The 25,073-nt window shown below is 39.2% G+C and overlaps 1 protein-coding gene across 1 annotated transcript in view; it reads right to left on the bottom strand.

Annotated features, from left to right (window-relative positions):
- The window catches only part of LOC122808501 (CXADR-like membrane protein), an 874,569-nt gene that overhangs the window by 351,853 nt on the left and 497,643 nt on the right, over positions 1 to 25,073 (bottom strand). Inside the window, exon 4 of the mRNA XM_044079457.1 lies at positions 14,558 to 14,759. Within this exon, the coding sequence (XP_043935392.1) occupies positions 14,558 to 14,759 (202 nt within the window). The remainder of the gene's footprint in view (positions 1 to 14,557; positions 14,760 to 25,073) is intronic.

Genomic DNA, 25,073 nt, shown 5'->3' with positions numbered 1-25,073 from the left:
TAAATTCAGATAGGAAGTTATAGTTAACCTTAAAATGCATTAAATCTAACTTGTAACTAGAAAACGTTTAAGAGATGTAAAACCATCCATTTATCACAATTTCCATCCATATAACAGTTAGGTTCTCCAACTTCTCAACTTCTTTCCCAACTCTTAATTCAGAAACTACCTTAATCCAGTCTCCATTCCTCCTACAGAACCCATTAATGGGTTTCATAGTAAAATGTATAAGCAGGTGTGTTCAGAGCTCATGCATTTGATTAGACATTACAGATCTAAAACAATTGAAGAAAAAAACAACTAATTAATTTAATGGTTAATGACAGATGCACATTTCCAATGGTTTATTTAAATAAGACCAGTTTACTGAATCAAAGACTTTTATCTAGAGCCAGGTTAATAAATATATCTATTTATCTATACAGTTCTTGTTTATTGTTAATAGCATAATCAATTAAAATAATCATTCTTTTGATGTTATCCAGTGTCTGTCTAGTTAATACAAAGACAGTCTAATCTTCCTCTTTCAATGCAAGTATTGTATTTTTGATTTATTGGCAAGTGTTGATATAAAAATGTTGAAATCCACATTCACTGATGACATAATTCTAAAAGAAGAGCACAGAGGTGATCCTTTGGGCCATTTTAATAAAGTAAAAAATATTATAAATTTCTATAATGGAATATATTAAATGTGGTTTTAATTTTTCTGAATAATTTCTGTAAAAGAAAGAAAAAATGTGAGTTAATATTTTACACAATTCAGGAATGATACCATCACTTCCTAGCTTGGGAATTCCAAACTAATGGCACTTGGACCTCAAACAGCCCTCATGCCAGTATAACTATATCTGAGGGAAGCAACTACACAACTTTTCTAGCTACACTGCCTGCATTTCATTTTATCTTGGTGATTGTGGCCCTTATCAAAATTTGCAAGTCCTCATACGGCATCAGTGGTCATTTGAATTTGAGATGGATGACCTAAAGCTTTATTTCTATCAACCATTTAATTTGCTTTTTTATTTTTCTGCTAGAAATAGCCTTTTCTTATTTGCTATGTAAATACATTTCTACATTTCTATTTACTATTTAAGAAGACATCATGTACATGTTCATTTTCTACACAATTGTTTTGCTCGTTAATTGCTGTCATCACGTTTTTGTTGAACAGTCCAGAATTTATTACACATACAACGCAAAAGGAACTGAGTAAAAGGACTGAGTTTAGAGAGAGAGATTGGAGACTATAGAGGAGCTCTAGGGATAGATATACTGTTGATATGATTTGCTGTTGCTATTATTTTGGATCTAAAAACAAAGCAAAATAAGCCTTTAGGAGTTAAAGAATAAAAATGTAACATGACTTTCTAAACTAGTGATAATTTTATGCAGTATGAATTCTGAAGTGTTGCAATATGAACTTCTTAAGTGTTGCCTTCTTTTTTATTCATTTCTGATCATTCCTATTCCTCCTTCTTGCATTTTAACTTTATTTTGCCTTTATTTTCTTGCAGTTATGTTAAGTCTTTATGCACGTGCTTTCTCTTGTTTTAATAACTAGAGAGGGTCCCATAGGATCATGTCAGCAACTTCATTGTTATTGCTAAGGTCTAAGAACTGTTGAACTTCTATTATAAACCAGTCTTTAAAATCTTTTACCTTTGTCATTTATGCTGTCAGTCTATTAAAAGAAGATAATATTCTGAAAGTTATCTTTACTATTGAAGTCTGAAGACGCATCATAGGATGTGAAAGCGCTTACTATTTTATTCTGTTCCTGTCAATAAAAAGTGGAATATATCGTTGGCTGTTGTCGTTTTGGATTTGTTTGCTGATAATTTTTGGATTTCTACATAGCTGTTGGTGCATCCTTGGTTTTTGTTCTCTTGCATACAGCTCTTTTTATCCAAGGCTGCTTCGCTCAGTGGTGAGTTTCTTTTACTTCTTTTACTGCTTTTACTGTATATGAAACTGCATTGTAATCTAATAAAGGGCGTGTTATTTTATTTTTCCTTATTATTTGGTAACTGTTGGTGGATTTGGCCAGAGATCCTTTTCAGCTGTGATTTGAGCCCAGAGACAATAAACAGAGCAAAAACACTTAAGTTATATACTTCAAGCATGATATATTGTTAGGCTTACACATATAGTTATTATACATTTTTATAAAGTAGAATGTTACACATTTTTTATACATTCTAATACAATAGCAGGTTTACACATTACGTTTCATCAGTCTACATGGAATGCAATACAGTTGTAATATATGGAATTGCCTCTTAAAGGTTTGAAATTTAATTTCCTTGGAAAGAAAAAAACTCAAAAGGAAATGAATAAAAAAAATAGATTACTGGGAGAGATCTGGAGACTAAAAGGAGCACACAGGAATAAGAATAAATGACAAAGGAAAACAGTTGAGGGACCCTAAGCTTTTTAGAATTCCAAGTCTTTTGAGTTTTCTCATTTACAAGCAACTTCCTTGAATAGGTGCTCATAAAAGGAATTCTTGTATTTGGTACCTTGTTTCAGCTGGTAGTTTGTTGCAGAGAGAGGGCCTGTTCACTTATGACTTTTAAATTGGAGCTAGTTGAATGATATTAAGTTCTTCTGGGAATTCCTTAGGGAGTAGGGCTGCTCCCTGTTTGGAGGTTTTCTTTTCAGAGGGCAGCAGTAACCTTCATTTAGATTTTTATATAGTAAAGTGCATAGAAGATAAGTGGAATTTTCAATAATGGGTAATCAGTTTAAGTAATTTAGAAGGTTGCAGTGCTGTGCATGGGTATAAGCAAGTAGGACAAATCTGGCAATTTTATTCTCAGTGACTTCCAATCTTTTGAGTGTTATAAATAATGTAAAGAAAGTATAGGAAACAATGTTCTGATTCAGGAGAAGGAAATTATTAGACAGTCCTTTGTGAATAAATGAGGTTTCTGCTATTTGATACTTTGTTACAAGTCATGTGAGCAATTTTTGTATTAAAGTAATATATCATTCAATGCAGTTTAAGCCTGAAGAAGCATATTGTGAAAGTTTATGACTAGCATTTGTTGCAAGTTTTTAACTATTTTATGTGAATAAATTTAAGTAACTCATGGTTTTAGTGGACACTTTTTATTTTCTTGTACTTTATGTGCGTGGTCCACTAATTTACTGTTATATAACAGATTTTTTTCTTGAGTTCGACAGTAGGAGATAGTAGATGCACTATCCTATTGTAGAGTTTTAGTTGTGAGAGGAATTCATTAATGATATTATTAGTGTAGGTTGTGAAGCTTATTGTACGGCCAAGAAATGTGTCTAACAGACAGTAAGGCTAGCAAGTTGAAAGGCTCTGTGATGGGAAGAAGAAAACAAATTTTTTTGTGGTTAATGTTGAGTTTATTTTGTTCAGACCATTGACAAACATCAGAGAAGAATTGTTAAAACTGAAATCACAGTATTGTAGGATATCTGTTTGCCTGGATTAATAAAATATCATCTGCACAGAGGGTAAGGTTATGTTCAGGTAAGTAATCAGTAATATCATTAATGCGGAAAGAAAACAGTAATGGGCCTAGAACAGAGCTTTTTCTAATTTGGAAACCATATCATTTGAAATATAGGCCGTATTAATTTTTTAGTGTGTACCAAATCTATAAGGGTAATGAGTGCAAAATGCAGAATTTGATTCAGAAACGTTATTAACACTCTATAAGATTAAGTTAGTCAAGAAGGTTTACTGATGGTAAAATTCTAGGTCTGTTCACTGTACTAGTCTCAGTTTCTTTAGGTATACATTTACGTCTCTTGCTATTTTTGTACTTCCCTTTAAAGGAAGGAAGTTTAAAGTCAACATTTCCAGATACTTCCTAAAGAACATGTCTAATTCCTAGAATCCAGTACATATTTATTAAACTTTTTAAAATATCCAGTAATTCAGTAATGACCATACACATCATAATTTTATTATTATGAGTCAATGACCCTAGTCATTATAATATAATAGATCCATAAGATTGCTGTTCCACTTCTCTTTTCTTTAAAGCCAGAACTTGCTAGTTTTATTTATTTATTTATTTATTTGCAGTTGGTTTACCAGGATAGCCCATTGGGCCAAAAATAACCCATTTTCAATGGAGTCCTGGGGAGAAAAGCTCCAACACAGACAGATTAGATACATACAAAAGATTGCTAATAATAATTATACAAGAGTAGAAGATAAAACATTTAAGCTCAAAATTCAAGAAGCATTCAAAACAATTCAATCTAATGAGGATTAATGTGAAGTAAATAAGCTGAGACAGTAACGTGTATTACATTACAGAGCAGTTATTCAGAAGGAACATAACATTACATTACAGAGTAGTTATTCTGAAGGAACATAACATTACATTACAGAGTAGTTATTCTGAAGGAACATAAGCTTTGTTAGGTAAAGTTAAGTATAATAAGCGTTTAAGATATCATATATTTATGAGGGGTGGGAGCAAGAACAATGCCATTGGGACCTTAGATGTGTATGAAGAGATTTTTTGAACATGTACTGGTTAGTGGTGGTACGAATGGATGGTGGGAGTGAGTTCCAGAGATGGGCAAGGTTAAAGGATAGTAAGTGTTTGCCTGGGGGATGAGATGGTTTATGAACTTCTAGTAGGTTTTGATTGTTAGACCTTAAGACTCTATTTGGTAGGTGCATTTTGAAGGCAGAAGACAGGGAGGGACAAAGAGAGGGGTTGAGAATGAGCTTATGAGCTAAAGTCAGCTGTGTATAGATGAGATGATTAGGTAGTTCAAGCCAATTTAGTTTTTGGAGAGAGGAACAGTGGTGGGTGGAGGACCTGTGGCTATTTGCGAATTTGGTGATTTTGTTATAGCAGGAGGAAAGCTGGTTTTTTAGAGAGGTCTGAAGATTAGTCAGTAATGGAGCCCCGTAGAGAAGGGAGGGGATGAGAAAGGAGGAAGCGAGAGTGATTTTGGAGGAGCTTGTAAGGTACTGATTCTGACGGTAGAGCATACCTAGTTTTTGATGGGTTTTTTTAATATTTAGTTGTAGATGGGAGTTGAAATTAAGCCGGTTGTCAATTTGAACACCTAGTAACTTAGTTTCAGACACCAGTTCCAGGGGTGAGTTATTTTGGCTGGTAATCGAGAAAGAGTTTATATCGAAGGAAGTGGATTTGGAGGGGGTAAATACCATTAGTTTTGTTTTGGCGGCATTGAGTGCTAAGTGATTTATTTCCATCCAATGCTCAGTAATTGAAAAAGCTTCCTGAGTAAGTTTTTGGAGCAGAGAGGAAGAGGTGGCAGAGCAGATAATGGTAGAATCATCTGCATATTGGATGATGTTTGCAAATGGAATGGATTTGTGGAAATCGTTTATAAATATATTAAAGAGAAGGGGACCAAGAATAGATCCTTGGGGAACTCCAGTAGGGGTACTAAGGAAAGAGGAAGTGGCCTTTTTCCATATTACAGCTTGGTATCTATTTGATAAATAGCTGGAGAACCAATTTATGGAGGAGGGAGAGAGGTTAAGTTTTGACAGTTTGGTTAAGAGCAGGGTGTGTGAGATAGTGTCGAAGGCCTTGGAGAGGTCAAGTAGTAAGGTAGAGACAATGTGGCCGGAGTCGCATGCTCTATTAACAGTCTCAAGAAAGGACAGGAGGGCTGTCATAGTGCTATGATTTGGCCTGAATCCATGTTGTGTAGGGGTTAGAAGGTTGTTATCTAAGAGATGTGGTAAGAGTTGAAGTTGGATACACTTTTCCAGAAGTTTAGAAATGGGGGACAAGATAGCAATAGGACGGAAGTTATTGACGTTACAATTGTTGCCTCCTTTATGCAGGGGGATGATAAAGGCTTGCTTCCACAGTTGGGGCACTGTGCATTCATGGATGGAGCGGTTGATTAGAATGCTAATGGGATAGGCAATTGCTTCTGCAGCTATACTTAGGAAGTAAGAGGGAATGTTGTCAGGTGCGTTAGTACATGGCTTCAGTTTCTGAAGGAGTTTCTTTATATTGGAAGTGGGTATAGGTTTTAATGAGAATAGAGAAGAGTGGGGAGAGAGAGAAGTTGAGGAAGATACGGGTGATGAGGGGGTGAGAGTAGTGGATGAGGTGGAAGATAGACAGTGAGAAGATGAGAATGAGGAGGAAGTGGTAATGAGGGGAGGGTTGTTTGCGGGAGAGGGTGGGGGTGTATTAGATAGTACGGTGGAGCATGGGAAGGAGGAGGTGAGTTTGCTAATAGAGTTGATGAAAAAGGAGTTGAACTGTGTAGCTAAATCTAAGTCTGGGCTATTTGGGTCTGGGGTTGGGGTGTGTGGTTTGCTGGGGTTAAGGAGGGTAGAGATCCCCTTCCAGAATCTTTGAGGATTAGTTTTATTATTGTTTTGGAGTGTGAAGAAGTATTTTTGTCTGTCAGAGATTATAAGCTTTTTTTACTTTATTTCGAAGGGTTTTGTATGCAGTATGGTGTTCTGGGGTCTTGTTTCTCAGATAGCGTCCCCAGGTATTATCTCTAAGGCGCATGGTTGATAGTGTGGTTTTGGTTAGCCAGGGGGCAGAATTTGTTTTTATTCTTTTTGTTCTTAGAGGGGCTTGGGAATCAAGTATTTCTAAGAATGTAGAGTTGAAGTGAGCAACTGCATCTTCTAAGGGTAGTGTCTTTAGATTGTTCCAATTAATTGCTTTCAGGGAATATAAGAAGGTTGATGGGTTAAAGTTTTTGTCATTGCGGGTAGTGATGTAGTTGTGGGTGCGGTAAGAGATACAGGGGAGTCGGTGAGTGAAAATAGGCATGCAATCGCTAAGAGGGTCGGGAAGAATACCACTATCTGAAAAATAGTGGGGATGTGACACTAGAATCCAGTCAAGGATGGTGCCACAAGAGGGGGTTTTTGATGGACATGTTATAGTGTTGATTAGCTGGGAAAAGTTATATAGGTTGATGTTAAGAGGGTTGGTTGGAGACTGGATGGAGGCCCAGTTGATATTTACATCTCCTAGGATTATGGTTTCATTGCTGATATTGTTTGAGAGCCATGACAGGATGTTTTCAAGTGTAGAAATATTGTCCCATGGGGGGATATAGAGGGATGCTAGACATATGTGTTTGTGCTTATTAACTTGTAGGAGAGTGAGGAGTAATTCAGCGTTGTTAAATTTTGGAATAGGTTTGTTGTAGGGGTTAATTAGCAAGGGAGAAGAATATAGAATATAGGAGAGCAACTCCACCGCCTTTTTTCTGGGTCCTGTCTTTTCTAATGATAGAATAGCTGGGTGGAGTTATTTCAGAGTCTTTTATAGAGGGTTTTAACCATGTTTCTGAAATATATAGGATGTCAGGTTTGTTATGCCTGAGCCATGCATGGAGGGTAGGGACTTTATTGACTATACTTTGTGAGTTTAGAGAAGTAAATAATATAGGCTTGTGTGAGGAGGAAGAGGTGGAGGGGCCAGGGTTGGGATGGATATCACCAGATAAAAGACTGGTAATGAGATGAAAGATTGGATTAGAGAGGTAATTGAGTAGAATAAGAAAAGGATTTGGGTCTGTTGTGATGGTCAAGGGGTCTTTAGTTACTATGGGTATAGAGTTTTTCTGAGAGGAGAACACTTTGAATGAGAAGGTTAGGAGCTGAGTAATTGGGTATAGATGGGGAGAAATAGGAGAGTGTGAGTGTGAGAGAGGGGAGTTCAGATGGTTGGTTATGTGATAGAGTTGTGAATGGTAGGAAGTACATGGTTGGGTGAGGTAATAAAGATATGATAGTTTAAGAGATAGTAATAGTAAAATAAAGATGGATGAAGGATTTAAAGGCATGTTGAAAAGGTTGCTTGGTGTTAAAGTGTTTACAGTTGTCTTATATATATGTTGTGAGTTTATTATGCAAGGGGATTAAGAAAAAGCTTGACAAGGTCTAGTGGAGTAAGAGTTAGTAAGTGTGGAGCTGGAGGGATAGGTTAATTAAGTGGGTGGGAGTTTAGAATTGAAGTATATTATTATAGAGTAGCTGTAGGTGTGGTTACAGTTAGATAATAGGCAGGTAGGGGGTGTGTCTAGGGTGTTAGGGCTGATTGGTGTAGGGAGGAAGTGGGTGTGGTAACAAGAGGGATATAGCTAGAGGCAATGGGGGCGGGTGGAATTTGGGGGCAGGGTAGGGGAGCGGAGTGAGCCCGGAGGACGAACGGAGCGGGAAGACACCAGGAGAGGATCGAGAGCCAATCAGTGGAGCATAGGTTACAGGAGAGTAAGTTGTAGCAGGGTAAGTAAGGGTTCTATATTTAATAGGTAACGTGGGCTAAAAGTATGGGTGAGAAAGTGAGGAATGAAAGTAATAGCAGAGAAAATGCAAGAAATGAGTGAGGAAAAGTAATGACAGTGGGGAGGGGACACCCTCTAGTGGCCAAATGCAGAAGAGCACTAGGCCCACTAGGAAGGTCTAGGGACTAAATAGGATGGAATAGGGAAGAGCTGGAGAAACTCAGAGAAAAGATGGGAGAGAGAATGTAGAGGGAGAAATAAGAAGGGTTTAGGCTGCTGGCTGTCCTGGCAGGGAGATAGCTTACAAAACTAACAAGCAGGAGTTAGAAGTTGTAGAAGCCCAAGTAGCAACAGATGCACATACTTTCTCAGTTTCCTCTGGGAGACTCTGTTCCAATTTCCAAACTGGGGATTGAGGCAGCAGAGCAGTATATTTCCTAAGCAAAAGTATGGATGGAGTAGGTGACTTTAGTTGAATGTATATGTCCACCCAGGCGAGGTCCCAAGGGGAAATACGGGGCAAAACAACTGGAGATAGGAGGAAAAGATGAGTAAGAGTTAGTAACAGTGTAATAGTAACAGCACCTTATTACCTAAAAGAAGTAGTAAGCAGGTAAAATAAGATACCATAAGCACAATACAGTCAGTAATGCAAGAGTAATATAATATCCTGGTGCTATTGACTCTATTAAAATGGGTAAAACACATTTGAACTCAGCAGACCTACTTTGCAAACGCGTGAACAACTGGTTCTATCAATAAACAGTAAAAACTATATAAAACAATGTAAAAATAGAGCAGTGTCGTCTGGAGATATTCAATTCACTCAGTAGACACAAAACTAATCAAAAGCTCTATAACAAATACAAAATATAATGGAAGCAGTTTCAAAACAAATATTCCTGCAGTATGCAAGATAATATTGTAATCCTAGAGCGCCATACATCAGTGACCAGCCAGGCGTATGAGAGGGTAACACAAACACGTACACGTACACAAGCTAGTACTATATATTTCTTTGTAGATAAACTATCCTCTTGCAACAAAGGAGTTTCCTGTATAAAAGCCACTTGCGTTTTATGTATTTTTATATCATTTATATTTTTATATACTTACACTACTTCACTTATTGCCACTGTTGAAGTAATTTACAGTTAAAGAAATATGTTTAAAGAAGACATATCAGTCACAAACATATTGCTGTTACTAACTGCTGTTCTTTCATCTCTGTAATAAACTAAATCCTTAAAATAATGGCTGTATGAAACCAGAAGGAAACATGTTGCCTGAAAGGTCATTTTATTTTACACAGAGATAAAAACAAAGACTTTACAATATTAAAGATAACTAAACTACAAGTAAACCAGTTCCACGTTATTGAACTTAATGTTCCTAATTTGAATAGAAATCCCATTCAAACTACCCTTTGAATTATTTTTTTGCTCTTTTTCTCCTGCTTCCCCTACAACCTGGGGGGGGGGAGTTAAGCCAAGCTTTCCCAAATAATGATGTCCTGCATTCAAATAGGGCATTTAGGGCCATGCATTTATAAGCTAGTTCTGTCCATAAGGAACGTGGGTTCCAGTTCAGGTTTAAATTTCCTGTTCCCCATCCACTGGTCTAGGTTGCACTTCAACTGGGTAACAGATGAACTCAGCTATAAGTGTGGGGGTTTGCAGATGCCTTGTAAGCCAGCTATACATTACTCCTCAGCAATAGCAATCTATAGGAGACTGAGCAGAGGGAAAGGGCTTTAAGGCAGTCTGCATTAGGAAGGTTTGTTATTCTTTTTATAAGGAACCTCTGAAATTGCTCTAGCTGCTGCATATACCTGGTCAGATACATGCCAAATGGATTTGTTGTACTCTATGATTGGTCTGACAATGGCGGAGTACAGTGGGATAATGACCTCTTTGGACCTAGATGCCATGCACTCACTTATAAGTTGCACAACATAAAAGGATGTCCTCACCAAGGGGGATACTTGTTGGTTGAAGGCAAAACTGCTGTCTTTGTGTGTAGCCACATCCCTGACCACTGGGTCGACTCTTAGGAGCGTATTGTCAACATGGTAATAGCTGGGATGGTTGACTTCCCAAAGGATACAATTCGGTTTTTTGTAGCATGAGTTTAAAACTGTGGCTTTGGCACCATTTGTTAGTCAGAGATAGACCTTCTTGAAGAATGCTAGTGTCTGCAGGAGAGTGAGTGATAACCCCCAGCTTGCAATCATCAGCTCTGTTTTGTGTCCCTGAGTTATGTGGAGTGTATTCCCTATAGAAACAGTGGGACCCAATAATACAAATTCCAACGCATCAAAATTTAACATCTACTATAGCAGTGAATTATGAAACCTGATGTTACTCTTTTTAAGTATTTGCAAACCTGCTATATTACTCCTACTACCTATATATGTTAATACCAAGATTTCTGTAGTTTAGTAATGGGAAATACTCTCAGATAGTGCAGTTAGCACACCACCCATTCACATTTATAGTTTTATTGTTCTGTGGTGGTCAATTATGAACTAGAACCTTTCACTGGAAACTGTTATAGAGATGTACTGCACTTCCTCTGTCGATATTGTACTTGAGGGCCTCACCACTTAGTTTCACGCAGAAGTGGGTGTGTCGCGAATTGAATGACAGTTGCGGTGGACCCGGGCTGTGCAATAGTCTGTAAATTACGAAAAACTGGCCTGTGACAGCCCTATTCTCAAAACAATCATTTCACTGTGTGTTGAGTCAAACAGAACTAATTCAGGAAGTTTTATAAAACATCATAGCTGTATTAATCGCTATTATAAATAAGCCAGAGTTCATGCTAAGTTTTCAAAAAGTCTTATCTATTACATTTACCTTTATATATATGTTCCGGTCTGGTCTCAAAAGAAAAAAAAAAAAAAAAAGTGGGTAAGAATGTGTGTGTGTGTGTGTGTGTGTGTGTGTGTGTGTGTGTGTGTGTGTAAGCTGAAATAACCAGTAATAAAAGAAGTGGACATAAGAGCGTAGAAAGAAAGTACCACAGTCTTACCTAAAGCTTCCTCCTCGGGGTTACAACATGGAGCACAGTGTGCTAATAAAATAACTGTATTCAGAATAAGCACAGATGTAATAATTTTTTGGCGATATTGTACTTGTAAGGACTCCCCTTGTGAAAGTATTGTTTTCTTTTTACATTTTGTTGTACGTTCAGAGGAAATGCATATTCATGAATGACATATCATGGGGGTGGGTTTTGGGCGGGGCTTGCTACTGTGCATCTGGTGAGGCCCTCAAGTACAATATCGCCCTTCCTCTTTTCAGTTTTGAATCCCATAAGTTTATTATACTTCCTGTGATATTAACACCCCGCCCATCATTGTAATATTGTGACAATATCCTGGCCTCTCTTTTGCATTAGCTGACATTCCAGCAGTGGTTCTCATCTAATTTATGTTACTCTGCATTTAGGTCTTTAGCATACTTTGGTGTATCTGAGAGGTTGTATGGTGTTTCTGCATTCTCTCTCTTATGTCTGTCTGTTTCTGCATATTCATTCATTTACCTTTGTTACTTAAGATAAAATAATGAAATAGACTTTTCCAGGGATAAAATCAAGGTAAACAATATAGTCATCATAGGTTGCTATGAGAACATCCGCTACCACATTTGAGCATCATGTGCTTGTCAAAATACAAATATTGTACCTATTATTACTTTTCCTATTATTACTTTTCCAAAAAAAGCTAGGATTTATGGCAAAGAGCAGTAAAGCCTCAGTAGGATGGCTGGAATGAGTGAATGATTATAGCTATCCCAACTTGTGGGATGTGATGGTGGTCTACTTATCTATTTGTCAATAGTGAGTGCTGACTTGCAGGTAGCTGAAATACATGCAGTAGTTGGGGATGTGGGTTTCCTGCTCCCAAGTCTGTAATGGTATCTCTTTCTGCAGGTGTCTTTGAGCATACATGCACATGTGGGACAATAGGAAACCCTCACATTGATGGAAGTGCTCATGTCTGCCACCAGGAGGCGGTGTTAGGGCTTAACTAAAAAACACCCAGCTGTCCGAACATATGAAGACTTCCCTTCAGGCCCTTATGGATGACCAAGGCAGTGAGAGTAGTATGAGAGTAGTGAGTCACTGGGGGGTTGTGGTCTGTAAGTGAGGGGTGATGGCAATACTGGCTCTCTTCTCTCAGCTCACAGGATGTTTTTTGTGATGCCCTTGGCTGAATGGGGCAGATGACCTGCAGAGGTTGTTTGCATGCTGGATGATATTTCTCTCTGATTAGCCTGAACCTGTGAAACATATGATATTGTCAGTGACAAGGGAATGTACTGAATGCAAAAACCAGAGGAGGATGGCTTTAAGAAGGTCAGCAAAGAACTCCGGTATAAGATCTAAACCTGCAAAGTCAGGTATGAAATAAATATTCTCACCTCCTGCAAAAGATAACCACAGAATTTTTTTAACTATATTAGGATTCTCAGAATACTCAACACTACACTGAGCATTGAGTCACTCTACAAAGGCACCATCTACTCTGACCCTGAGGACATCTCCAATATAGTCACAGATGAACTCAATTTCAACTTTTCTAAACTGTCTCTTCTATTACCCCCACCTTTCTAGTGAGTCCCTACTCTCAAGTAAAAGCACCTCTAAATGCATTCTAAATGCCCTGTTCAAAACAAAAAAAAAATACTAGATCCATGGGTTCTTACACTATACCAGGCTGTCTCCTACTCAGAAATAAATATTGCCACACCATTTTACTTTTTAACATATTTATTCTTAGACTGTTCACTGGGTACTTGCCTGAGGCCTGTAGAACGAGCACAGTGGTGCCCTTATAGAAAGGTGGTCTTGTCATGATCCTGGGAACTATAGAACAATTAGTCTTTCCCATATCTTTTGTAAAATAGTCAAACATATAATTGGGAAACTCATAAATAATGACATTAGCACCCTGCAATCCCTCAACCGGAACTAATTTCTCAGATTGTGAAAGGTAGGTCTTATCTACTGAATCTGATAAACATTTTTGAGAAAGAAACTAAAGATCTGGGCAATGGCCAGGAAACACAGACTGCTTGGCTGGATCTAGCTAAGAATTTTGAAGCTATCCCACATTATGGTGTTACTGAAAAACCTCACCCTCTTTAATATTAACCTCAAGGCAAACTGTTGGATAGTAACCTGATTCACAGACAGAACCCACACAGTCAGGATGTATGACACACTTTCCTTTAAAAGGCTTGCAACCAGTAGAATACCACTGAGTTCTGGATTATATGCATTCTTTTTTGGCATATACTTCACTGATGTCCAAGCAAATGTCAAAGCTCTCTGTCTGATAAAGTTTGCAACTGCAAAGTAGGCACTTAATCATTTCCCAAGCTGATACGCATACCCTGTAAAAAGCCCTCACACAAACACATTCCTAGTGTTAGGACTGTATACTCCAGCTCAGTGTAAAAATCAGCATTATACTCTGTGGAAAACAAGAACACCCTTGGAAATAACACTTAAATGATACCTTCCACAAAGCAGATACTGTCATTAGTGACCTAGGAACATTTGTTGCCAATGAGTTCCGCTTTGGCCACATGTATCAACTATCGTTAGGAAAGATTTCTACCCAGCCCATCTAGTTAATAAAGATATATCAAATGTGTCCAAGGGACGTTGCCGTTCTACTCTATAGCATGAAATAATCTAAAATTTTCTTCATCGAGAAAATCTCTAGCATGATCTCCTTAAGTTATTCCTTTCAATTTATAGACCCCTAGGCAGCAGTGCTTGTCCTATAAAGCTATAAATACCTCAGTCCTGTTAGAGGTCTTGCATATTTATAAAACCCATACTGCCATCAATACCAGATTTAAGGACATTAATCTGCACTGCATTAACATGACCTTTTGGCAGGGTAGGTTTCTTCATTACTTCTAGATTAAGCTCCCTGTCCTTGTCAAAGTATCTCCATACACCTTTTAATTCAACCTTAATTACTGGACTATGATCCATATATTCACTTCTGGACTGTCATCTCAAGTCCTTAGAGACAGAGAAAGCAAGTAGAATGGATATATTTCCCATGTTTGATTGTTGTTTGCCATTAAATTCTGTTTACATTTTTCAGCAAATTCCACTGATGACATTTCTGAAAAATAAAATGCTTTTATTACATTTTAATATACACCTGGAAAATTAAAGCCTAGAAATCATGTTTAAAATCCCAAAGCTGGCTGTCTTCCTGGAAATAAAACAGCTTTTTTATATTAGACAAGTTCTTTGTTTTTATATAGTGCAGACTTACGAATAACTGTTAAATTAACAGTGGACTGTGTAAGATTTGGCCCTTGCTTCACTTTACAGTTGTAAGTTCCAGAGTCATTCACTTTAAGGGAGGTGATAAGGAGGGAGGCATCTTCATTTGAGCCATTGTCATACAAGAAGGCTAGTCGGTCTTTGAAATCATGTTGATAAAAATAAACAGCCCATCCTGATAGTGTAATTATCTGAAAAACAACACTCTGATTATTTTGGTTGTAGAAACGTTTCACATAAATCCAGTTTACAAGCTAAAGTCAGTTTAGTGCAACAGTTCATATCTTCACTTAATATATAAGCAACTCATGTTTTTATTGATAGTTACATGGCATCTACTTCGAAAGTCAACATTTTGGTTTAGGGAGTTTGGAAAAAGCTGTATAATCCTCTTTCACTCAGTAGGAATAGATTGAAGGGTCTCAGAACTGACTGGGTGTTACAGGTTTAACAATATGTTACTGGAACAAAGCTGGTGAAAATGATGTTTCTGTGTCCTTGAATATCAGAATTATCAAGGTTTATTTCATGCAAAGATTAGCCAGCACTAATCATCCAAAAGTCGACAGTGTACATTAGTTGCTAGACAAGAAAATACTTTGATATGTATATGTTACCATATTATGTCAAGAAGTAATTGCAAATTGATTATAATATAATGAAAAGTTTGTATTTCAATTCCAGGTCTCCTAAATTTTCATGTTGTTTACTACATGTACAATCAACCGTGTCATTATCATATATATTTTAGCATCATAACTGTGAACCTTAAAGGGACTAATCATTCAGGAGCAAGTTCTACTGGGGCAATGCAAGTTGAATGAGACCCAAGTGTATTATTTAATAAGCAAACCATTATGATAAAATAATATATTTGTGTAGAGCTGTCAGATGTACAATGAATTATAAACTTCAATGCAGCATTTTTAATTTCTAGCCAAGGATTCTGGATCATCACCCTAGCCAATCAGACCCTGATCATCTTAAAAAATATGTCAGCCAGAGAAGACTGCAGCACTATAGGCAAAGAATCCTGACAGTGTTTATATTAAATTTACATCTGGGGCCAGCCACCCTAACTAGCTCCACAACATGAATAAGGCAGCCAGATATGAGTAAGGCCTTGAGCCCCAAACATTCTTGCTGAAATATTAAAGTTGGAATATAGATCATTAACAGTAACAACTTCCCTGGAATACAAGCATTGGGCAGCCAGATAAGAATGGATGAGTCTAAAAGTTTTCTGTCAAAATTTAGACAAAACTGGATTAGAGGTCACTCATTGCAACTATCCCCTGTAGCATACAATACTTAGATAACCAGAGAGGAATGTAGCATTGTACCTGAAGGTTCTGCCAACGTTTTCATTAATACTGGAATACACAGGTTACACATCCTAGCAATCTTCTATGCATGAATTTGATTGCCAGATAGAAGTGAGGTACTGTACCCAAAGAATCACAAAAAGGTTTACAATAACCCTGGAATACACATCATGGAATCACTCACCTTCAGTGTGGCACTTGTCTTTCTAGCTGCCACCCAGAAGTAAAACAAACTGCCAAACTAGAAAGCACAAATAGTAGCAGCACCCTCAGACATGTAGCCTTCCAATCCCCCTGCAATTCATATTATTATAATTTCACTGGAGGCCAGAAGGCTCTGATTAGGTGACATGATTATCAAAGCTGCATGACTCAAGCCTGCTAATAAGGGCCCAGGGCACCCAGGACCAAGCCTGCTCTAAAAATTTGAACAGCAAAGGATGGTCAATGAGTCTTCAGAAGCTTGAGACAAGTGCATGAATTTCTTAACAGTACCAAACAAAAACAGTGGTCCTGCAGAGTGGTCCTAGCTACAGAGAACTCAGAAAAGCGACTACTTTCTGGATTTAAGTATCTTTGCTGTTTTTTTACTTGGAATAGTTTCTGTAGCTTACCCTGAACAAGCTTAAATTGTTATTTTAGCTGTTTACTGCATTATTTTAAAATCTGCACTTAAAGTTACTTTTTAGTCGAATTTGATCGAAAGTTTGTTTGTTTGTTTAATTTAACTGTTGAGGCTGCCCACTAAAGTGTGCTAGCCTGTGTAACTGATTTATCACTGTTTCTGCATTTTCTGTGTGTTTCTATCAAAAAAAAAAAATAATCCTTGTTTCCCGCCTCTCCTCGACTAGTTTAGACCAGTTTACAGGCATTGCTGTATTCTGGGCTGTGGTGTAGTTCTTGTGTTGTCCATTACCTTACTTGGATAGAGGAATGTTTCTTTGCTCACCAGTGGGAGTGGGGAGCCTTGAGCAGCCTACCTGTCCCTGTAGGAAGTGACCTCAGCACAAGAGCTGTAGTAATTGGTTGTTTTGGACCATTTCTAGCTCTTTTGTAGTTCCCTGTTTAAAATCCGCCTCTGGGCATTTTTTTCTGGCTATACTACTCAGACAAGCTCCTCGTGGTCCTGCAGAGTGGTCCTAGCTACAGAGAACTCAGAAAAGTGACTACTTTCTGGATTTAAGTATCTTTGCTGTTTTTTTATTTGGAATAGCTTCTGTAGCTTACCATGAATAAGCTTAAACTGTTTTTAGCTGTTTGCTGCATTATTTTAAAATCTGCACTTAAAGTTACTTTTTAGTCGAATTTGATGGAAGTTTGTTTGTTTGTTTGTTTAATTTAACTGTTGAGGCTGCCCACTAAAGTGTGCTAGCCTGTGTAACTGATTTATCACTGTTTCTGCATTTTCTGTGTGTTTCTATCAAAAAAACAAAAAAATAATCCTTGTTTTCCCACCTCTCCTCGACTAGTTTAGACCAGTTTACAGGCATTGCTGTATTCTGGGCTGTGGTGTAGTTCCTGTGTTGTCCATTACCTTACTTGGATAGAGGGAAGTTTCTTTGCTCACCAGTGGGAGTGGGAGTGGGGAGCCTTGAGCAGCTTACCTGTCCCTGTAGGAAGTGACGTCAGCACAAGAGCTGTAGTAATTGGTTGTTTTGGACCATTTCTAGCTCTTTTGTAGTTCCCTATTTAAAATCCGCCTCTGGGCATTTTATTCTGGCTGTACTACTCAGACAGGCTCCTCGTGGTCCTACAAAGAACTCAGAAAAGTGACTACTTTTTGGATTTAAGTATCTTTGCTGTTTTTTTACTTGGAATAGCTTCTGTAGCTTTCCCTGAACAAGCTTAAACTGTTTTTTAGCTGTTTGCTGCATTATTTTAAAATCTGCACTTAAAGTTACTTTTTAGACGAATTTGATCAAAAGTCTGTTTGTTTGTTTGTTTAATTTAACTTTTGAGGTTGCCCACTAATGTGTGAGCTAGCCTGTGTAACTGATTTATCACTGTTTCTGCATTTTCTGTGTGTTTCTATAAAAAAAAATAAAATAAAAATAATCCTTGTTTTCCCGCCTCTCCTCGACTAGTTTAGACCAGTTTACAGGCATTGCTGTATTCTGGGCTGTGGTGTAGTTCCTGTGTTGTCCATTACCTTACTTGGATAGAAGGAAGTTTCTTTGCTCACCAGTGGGAGTGGGGAGCCTTGAGCAGCCTACCTGTCCCTGTAGGAAGTGACCTCAGCACAAGAGCTGTAGTAATTGGTTGTTTTGGACCATTTCTAGCTCTTTTGTAGTTCCCTGTTTAAAATCCGCCTCTGGGCATTTTTTTCTGGCTATACTACTCAGACAGGCTCCTCGTGGTCCTGCAGAGTGGTCCTAGCTACAGAGAACTCAGAAAAGTGACTACTTTCTGGATTTAAGTATCTTTGCTGTTTTTTTACTTGGAATAGCTTCTGTAGCTTACCCTGAACAAGCTTAAACTGTTTTTTAGCTGTTTGCTGCATTATTTTAAAATCTGCACTTAAAGTTACTTTTTAGTCGAATTTGATCGAAAGTTTGTTTGTTTGTTTGTTTAATTTAACTGTTGAGGCTGCCCACTAAAGTGTGCTAGCCTGTGTAACTGATTTATCACTGTTTCTGAATTTTCTGTGTGTTTCTATCAAAAAAACAAAAAAAAATAATCCTTGTTTTCCCACCTCTCCTCGACTAGTTTAGACCAGTTTACAGGCATTGCTGTATTCTGGGCTGTGGTGTAGTTCCTGTGTTGTCCATTACCTTACTTGGATAGAAGGAAGTTTCTTTGCTCACCAGTGGGAGTGGGGAGCCTTGAGCAGCCTACCTGTCCCTGTAGGAAGTGACCTCAGCACAAGAGCTGTAGTAATTGGTTGTTTTGGACCATTTCTAGCTCTTTTTTAGTTCCCTGTTTAGAATCCGCCTCTGGGCATTTTTTTCTGGCTATACTACTCAGACAGGCTCCTCGTGGTCCTGGAGAGTGGTCTTAGCTACAAAGAACTCAGAAATGCGACTACTTTTTGGATTTAAGTATCTTTGCTGTTTTTTTACTTGGAATAGCTTCTGTAGCTTACCCTGAACAAGCCTAAACTGTTTTTTAGCTGTTTGCTGCATTATTTTAAAATCTGCACTTAAAGTTACTTTTTAGTCGAATTTGATCGAAAGTTTGTTTGTTTGTTTGTTTAATTTAACTGTTGAGGCTGCCCACTAAAGTGTGCTAGCCTGTGTAACTGATTTATCACTGTTTCTGCATTTTCTGTGTGTTTCTATCAAAAAAACAAAAAATAATCCTTGTTTTCCCGCCTCTCCTCGACTAGTTTAGACCAGTTTACAGGCATTGCTGTATTCTGGGCTGTGGTGTAGTTCCTGTGTTGTCCATTACCTTACTTGGATAGAGGGAAGTTTCTTTGCTCACCTAATGGGAGTGGGGAGCCTTGAGCAGCCTACCTGTCCCTGTAGGAAGTGACCTCAGCACAAGAGCTGTAGTAATTGGTTGTTTTCAACCATTTCTAGCTCTTTTGTAGTTCCCTGTTTAAAATCCGTCTCTGGGCGTTTTTTTCTGGCTATACTACTCAGACAAGCTCCTCCTGGTCCTGCAGAGTGGTCCTAGCTACAGAGAACTCAGAAAAGCGACTACTTTCTGGATTTAAGTATCTTTGCTGTTTTTTTTACTTGGAATAGCTTCTGTAGCTTACCCTGAACAAGCTTAAACTGTTTTTTAGCTGTTTGCTGCATTATTTTAAAATCTGCACTTAAAGTTACTTTTTAGTCGAATTTGATCGAAAGTTTGTTTGTTTGTTTATTTAATTTAACTGTTGAGGCTGCCCAAGTGTGCTAGCCTGTGTAACTGATTTATCACTGTTTCTGCATTTTCTGTGTGTTTCTATCAAAAAAACAAAAAAATAATCCTTGTTTTCCCACCTCTCCTCGACTAGTTTAGACCAGTTTACAGGCATTGCTGTATTCTGGGCTGTGGTGTAGTTCCTGTGTTGTCCATTACCTTACTTGGATAGAAGGAAGTTTCTTTGCTCACCAGTGGGGGTGGGGAGCCTTGAGCAGCCTACCTGTCCCTGTAGGAAGTGACCTCAGCACTAGAGCTGTGGTAATTGGTTGTTTTGGACCATTTCTAGCTCTTTTTTAGTTCCCTGTTTAAAATCCGCCTATGGGTGTTTTTTTATGGCTATACTACTCAGACAGGCTCCTCGTGGTCCTGCAGAGTGGTCCTAGCTACAAAGAAATCAGAAAGCGACTACTTTTTGGATTTAAGTATCTTTGCTGTTTTTTTACTTGGAATAGCTTCTGTAGCTTACCCTGAACAAGCTTAAACTGTTTTTTAGCTGTTTGCTGCATTATTTTAAAATCTGCACTTAAAGTTACGTTTTAGTCGAATTTGATCGAAAGTCTGTTTGTTTGTTTGTTTAATTTAACTTTTGAGGCTGCCCACTAATGTGTGTGCTAGCCTGTGTAACTGATTTATCACTGTTTCTGCATTTTCTGTGTGTTTCTATCAAAAAAAACAAAAAAACAAAAAAATAATCCTTGTTTTCCCGCCTCTCCTTGACTAGTTTAGACCAGTTTACAGGCATTGCTGTATTCTGGGCTGTGGTGTAGTTCCTGTGTTGTCCATTACCTTACTTGGATAGAAGGAAGTTTCTTTGCTCACCAGTAGGAGTGGGGAGCCTTGAGCAGCCTACCTGTCCCTGTAGGAAGTGACCTCAGCACAAGAGCTGTAGTAATTGGTTGTTTTGGACCATTTCTAGCTCTTTTTTTGTTCCCTGTTTAAAATCCGCCTCTGGGCATTTTTTTCTGTCTATACTACTCAGACAGGCACCTCGTGGTCCTGCAGAGTGGTCCTAGCTACAAAGAACTCAGAAAAGTGACTACTTTCTGGATTTAAGTATCTTTGCTGTTTTTTTACTTGGAATAGCTTCTGTAGCTTACCCTGAACAAGCTTAAACTGCTTTTTTAGCTGTTTACTGCATTATTTTAAAATCTGCACTTAAAGTTACTTTTTAGTCGAATTTGATCGAAAGTTTGTTTGTTTGTTTGTTTAATTTAACTGTTGAGGCTGCCCAAGTGTGCTAGCCTGTGTAACTGATTTATCACTGTTTCTGAATTTTCTGTGTGTTTCTATCAAAAAAACAAAAAAATAATCCTTGTTTTCCCACCTCTCCTCAACTAGTTTAGACCAGTTTACAGGCATTGCTGTATTCTGGGCTGTGGTGTAGTTCCTGTGTTGTCCATTACCTTACTTGGATAGAGGGAAGTTTCTTTGCTCACCAGTGGGAGTGGGGAGCCTTGAGCAGCCTACCTGTCCCTGTAGGAAGTGACCTCAGCACAAGAGCTGTAGTAATTGGTTGTTTTGGACCATTTTTAGCTCTTTTGTAGTTCCCTGTTTAAAATCCGCGTTTGCACGGCTTTTCGCGGTTGTGGCGCAGCGCCAGTTAAACTTTTTCCGGCTCCACCAAGTCTGCTCTTCAAATTTTCCCTTAAGAAAGCTCTACTCTTAGTATAATCAGACTACTCACTATATTATAAGCCTAGCACTTGTTCTCAAAACTTCTCTACTAAGTAAGCACTCTCGTACTAAGTAAGCACTACAACCACCTACCACCCCTGTGAATATCCACTTCCCTTAAAGGCACAGCACTCCCTTATACTGTTCTAGCATGTCGAGTGGTAGATTACTGGCATCCTCTCCAGTTCAGCTGGTAATATGGGTATCTTGAGACAATGCTACAATTGTCTCATGTACACAGACAACCCTCTCCTCCTCCCAACAAACACAAATACATGTGAGAGATGCAACAATATAGCCAAACTGGAGGCTGAACTCTCTCAACTCAGGGCTGGCATGACCAGACAGGAGGAGATGGTAACCACACACACAACAAACCCAGTCCCACATAGACCTACCACAACTGCAAACCAAACACATAAAAACACAAAGACATACTCGGATGCTCTAATAAAAAACTTACCAAAACAACAGAGGCTCCCAATGCAGACATCCAAAAATCCACCACCTCAAAACAAAACACATGCAACACATACTTCAATAAATCAGTGTGTCAACCAATCACAGCCCTTAAGGCCAAACACCATGCCTGATACACTAGTAATCGGTGACTCTATAGTCAGACACACTGATGTCCCACTTACCAGGCTGAACAAGGAGAGGGTGACTGTGAGCTGCCTATCGGGAGCTAGGATCCGCCACATAACACACGCACTCAGGTCACTCCAAAGCAAGTACAAATATGACTCCGTCATTGTCCATGCTGGCGTGAATGACCTGAGACGTACCTCCCTGGACTACATGAAAAGAGACATAGAGGAGCTCTCTGATTATGTAGCCCAGGCTGGTATGACCCTGACCCTGAGCAGCATCTTGCCCTCACCAAGAATGATGCCACAATACAAAGACAAGATGATCAGCTTTAATAATTGGCTCAAGTACTGGTGTCATTCTAAGGGGATCCAATGTCTGTCTGCCTAGGATGACATGTTGGACAAGCCAAGCTGCTTCGCAAGGGACGGCTTACATCTGTCACCACTGGGCTTCCGGATATTGGCTAAGGCTCTTGCCACCCCCATAGTGCCTTTTTTAGGCAAGGCTCAAAAGACAAACCCACCTCCTTAGAAAACAAAAATGGAAAAAAACTAAGGGTAATTCTGCTCAACGCCAGAAGTCTAAATCTCAAGATGCAGGCACTCGATGCACTCCTCAGTATGGAGAACATCGACATCTGTGCAGTAACTGAAACCTGGTTCAAGGCTCCTGAGAGCACCCCAGCGCTACCAGGCTATACCTCGTATCATGCTTTTCGGCCCCAAAACCCGGGCCGAACCACAAAGGGAGGGGGAGTGTCCATATTCATCAAGGACACCCACACCTCCAGGTTAGTAGCAACACATGAAGCATCAGAGACCATACAGGTGCAATTAACCATAGGCAAAACTGCTATACAACTGGTAGCATGTTACAGACCACCCTCCCAATCTCAGGAACCCCACTCAACCTTCCTGAAGACATTGGAGGATATGAATGTATCACAAAATACCATCATACTGGGAGACTTCAACTACCTAAACATAGATTGGGTACACTATTCTAGCCCTAACACCCTAGCCCAAAGGTTCCTGGAATTCATAAATTCAAATGCACTGGAACAACTAGTCACCTCTCCCACTAGGGGAGACAATATACTAGACCTGATCATCACAAACATGGGGACAAAATGCTCCACACCGGAGGTATACCCCTCACTAGTGAGATCTGACCACAAACTAATCACCCTGGATATACATATCCCACCTCCACACCCAGCACAAAAGACCATAGTGAAAAACTTCTCAAAAGCAGACTTCACTCTTCTTAAGACTGAGATGGCATCCTTTAAGCCCACTGGGTCAGTGGATACCACATCTCACAATGCTGAATCCTTCACAAATGCTTTCTATGGACATCTCCAAGAATGCATGGATCATGCAATCCCAAATAAATCCAAGTCCCTCTCCACCAAAGGCAAGCGTCCTGTCTGGTGGACCTCAGCCATTAACAAATTGTATAACAAAAGAAGGAAGCTACTGCACGACAGAGCAAAATCCCATAAAGGGAAGACATCTCTGATCAACATTAGCAGAAAACTATGTTCTCTCATAAAAACATCCAAGGCCAACTTTGAGAGAAAAATCGCTAAGGACACTAAAGATAACCACAAAGCCTTCTTCACCTATGTTAGATACCTGGGTGGAAACCCTCAGATATGCTCAGAGTTAGTTCACAACAACAAAAAATACACAGAACCCACAGATATTGCCAACATTCTGGCTGACAGGTTCAGTGCAAATTTCTCCCCTCCCTCACCCCCAAAAGAAGAAATACGTATCCCAGCTGAATGTAATCTCCCTGTCATCTCAGACGTCCAAGTGAGAACCGCCCTCAACAAAGCTAAAAACACAGCATCAATGGGACCTGACGGTATCCCGGGTTGCGTGCTACGTGAACTCCAAGAGGAGCTAAATCCGCACATAAAAATGCTATTTAACCTTAGCCTTACTACAGGATATGTACCTGAACACTGGCGTACAGCAACAGTGGTCCCACTCCACAAAGGGGGTACCTCTACAGACCCTGGGAACTACCGCCCCATAAGCTTGACCAGCCTGGTCTGTAAAGCTATGGAAAGAATCATTATGGAACTCATAAACAGAGACATAGGGGACCTACAGACACTTGACCCCACCCAGTTCGGCTTTGTAAAGGGCAGATCCTGCCTTTTGAACCTGGTTGACTTTTTCAAAACAGTCACTAGAGCCATTGATGAGGGCAAAACAGTCCATACAGCCTACCTGGACTTGGCTAAGGCGTTCGACACAATACCCCACTCAGGCATCATAGATAAGCTCAACAGCTTAAATGTAAACCCTTATGTCACTAGATGGGTTGCAAACTGGCTAAAGGACAGAATCCATAAAGTTAAAATCGTTGGAGCAATGTCAGACTCAAAGCCAGTCACAAGTGGTGTCCCACAGGGATCTGTCCTGGGACCCCTCTTGTTCGGCATTTATTTCTCAGATGTTAAAGCAAACATGGGAGGGTTGTGGCTGACAAAGTTCGCAGATGACTGCAAACTAGGCGCCATAGTCGATACACCAGTGGACACATACATCCTACAAAAAGGCCTCACAGAAACGGACAATTGGTGCCGGAGTCAAGGCCTTTAACTAAATGCCAAAAAATGTATAGTCATCCCCTTTGGGAAAAACAAAGTACCCACAAATTATCACATAGACAGCAACCCACTGAGTACGGAAAAAGTAATCAGCGACCTCTCATTTGACACCCACGTTGCCAAAGTGGTTAGAAAAACATTCTACCTTGCACACCTCATCATGAAGGGATTCACATCCAGATCCAAGGATGTCATTGTACCCCTATACTCCTCCCTCATCAGACCCATGATTGAGTACAATGCCCCATTTGGTATGTACCTCACCTGGCATCTGCAACAGCTGGAGAGACCACAAAAGTACCTCACCAAGAGGATCAAGGGTCTCCAACATATGTCTTATTCTGCCAGACTAAAGAAACTTCAGCTCTATTCAGTAGCATACCACCTGCTCAGAGGTGATCTCTGCCTGACATACAAGGCCATGTCCAATCAGG

This window comes from Protopterus annectens, chromosome 8.part0, assembly GCF_019279795.1.
Source record: "Protopterus annectens isolate FY-2018-M chromosome 8.part0, PAN1.0, whole genome shotgun sequence".
In the NCBI taxonomy this organism is placed as follows: domain Eukaryota; kingdom Metazoa; phylum Chordata; order Ceratodontiformes; family Protopteridae; genus Protopterus; species Protopterus annectens.
This window is presented reverse-complemented; position numbering and strand designations above follow the sequence as displayed.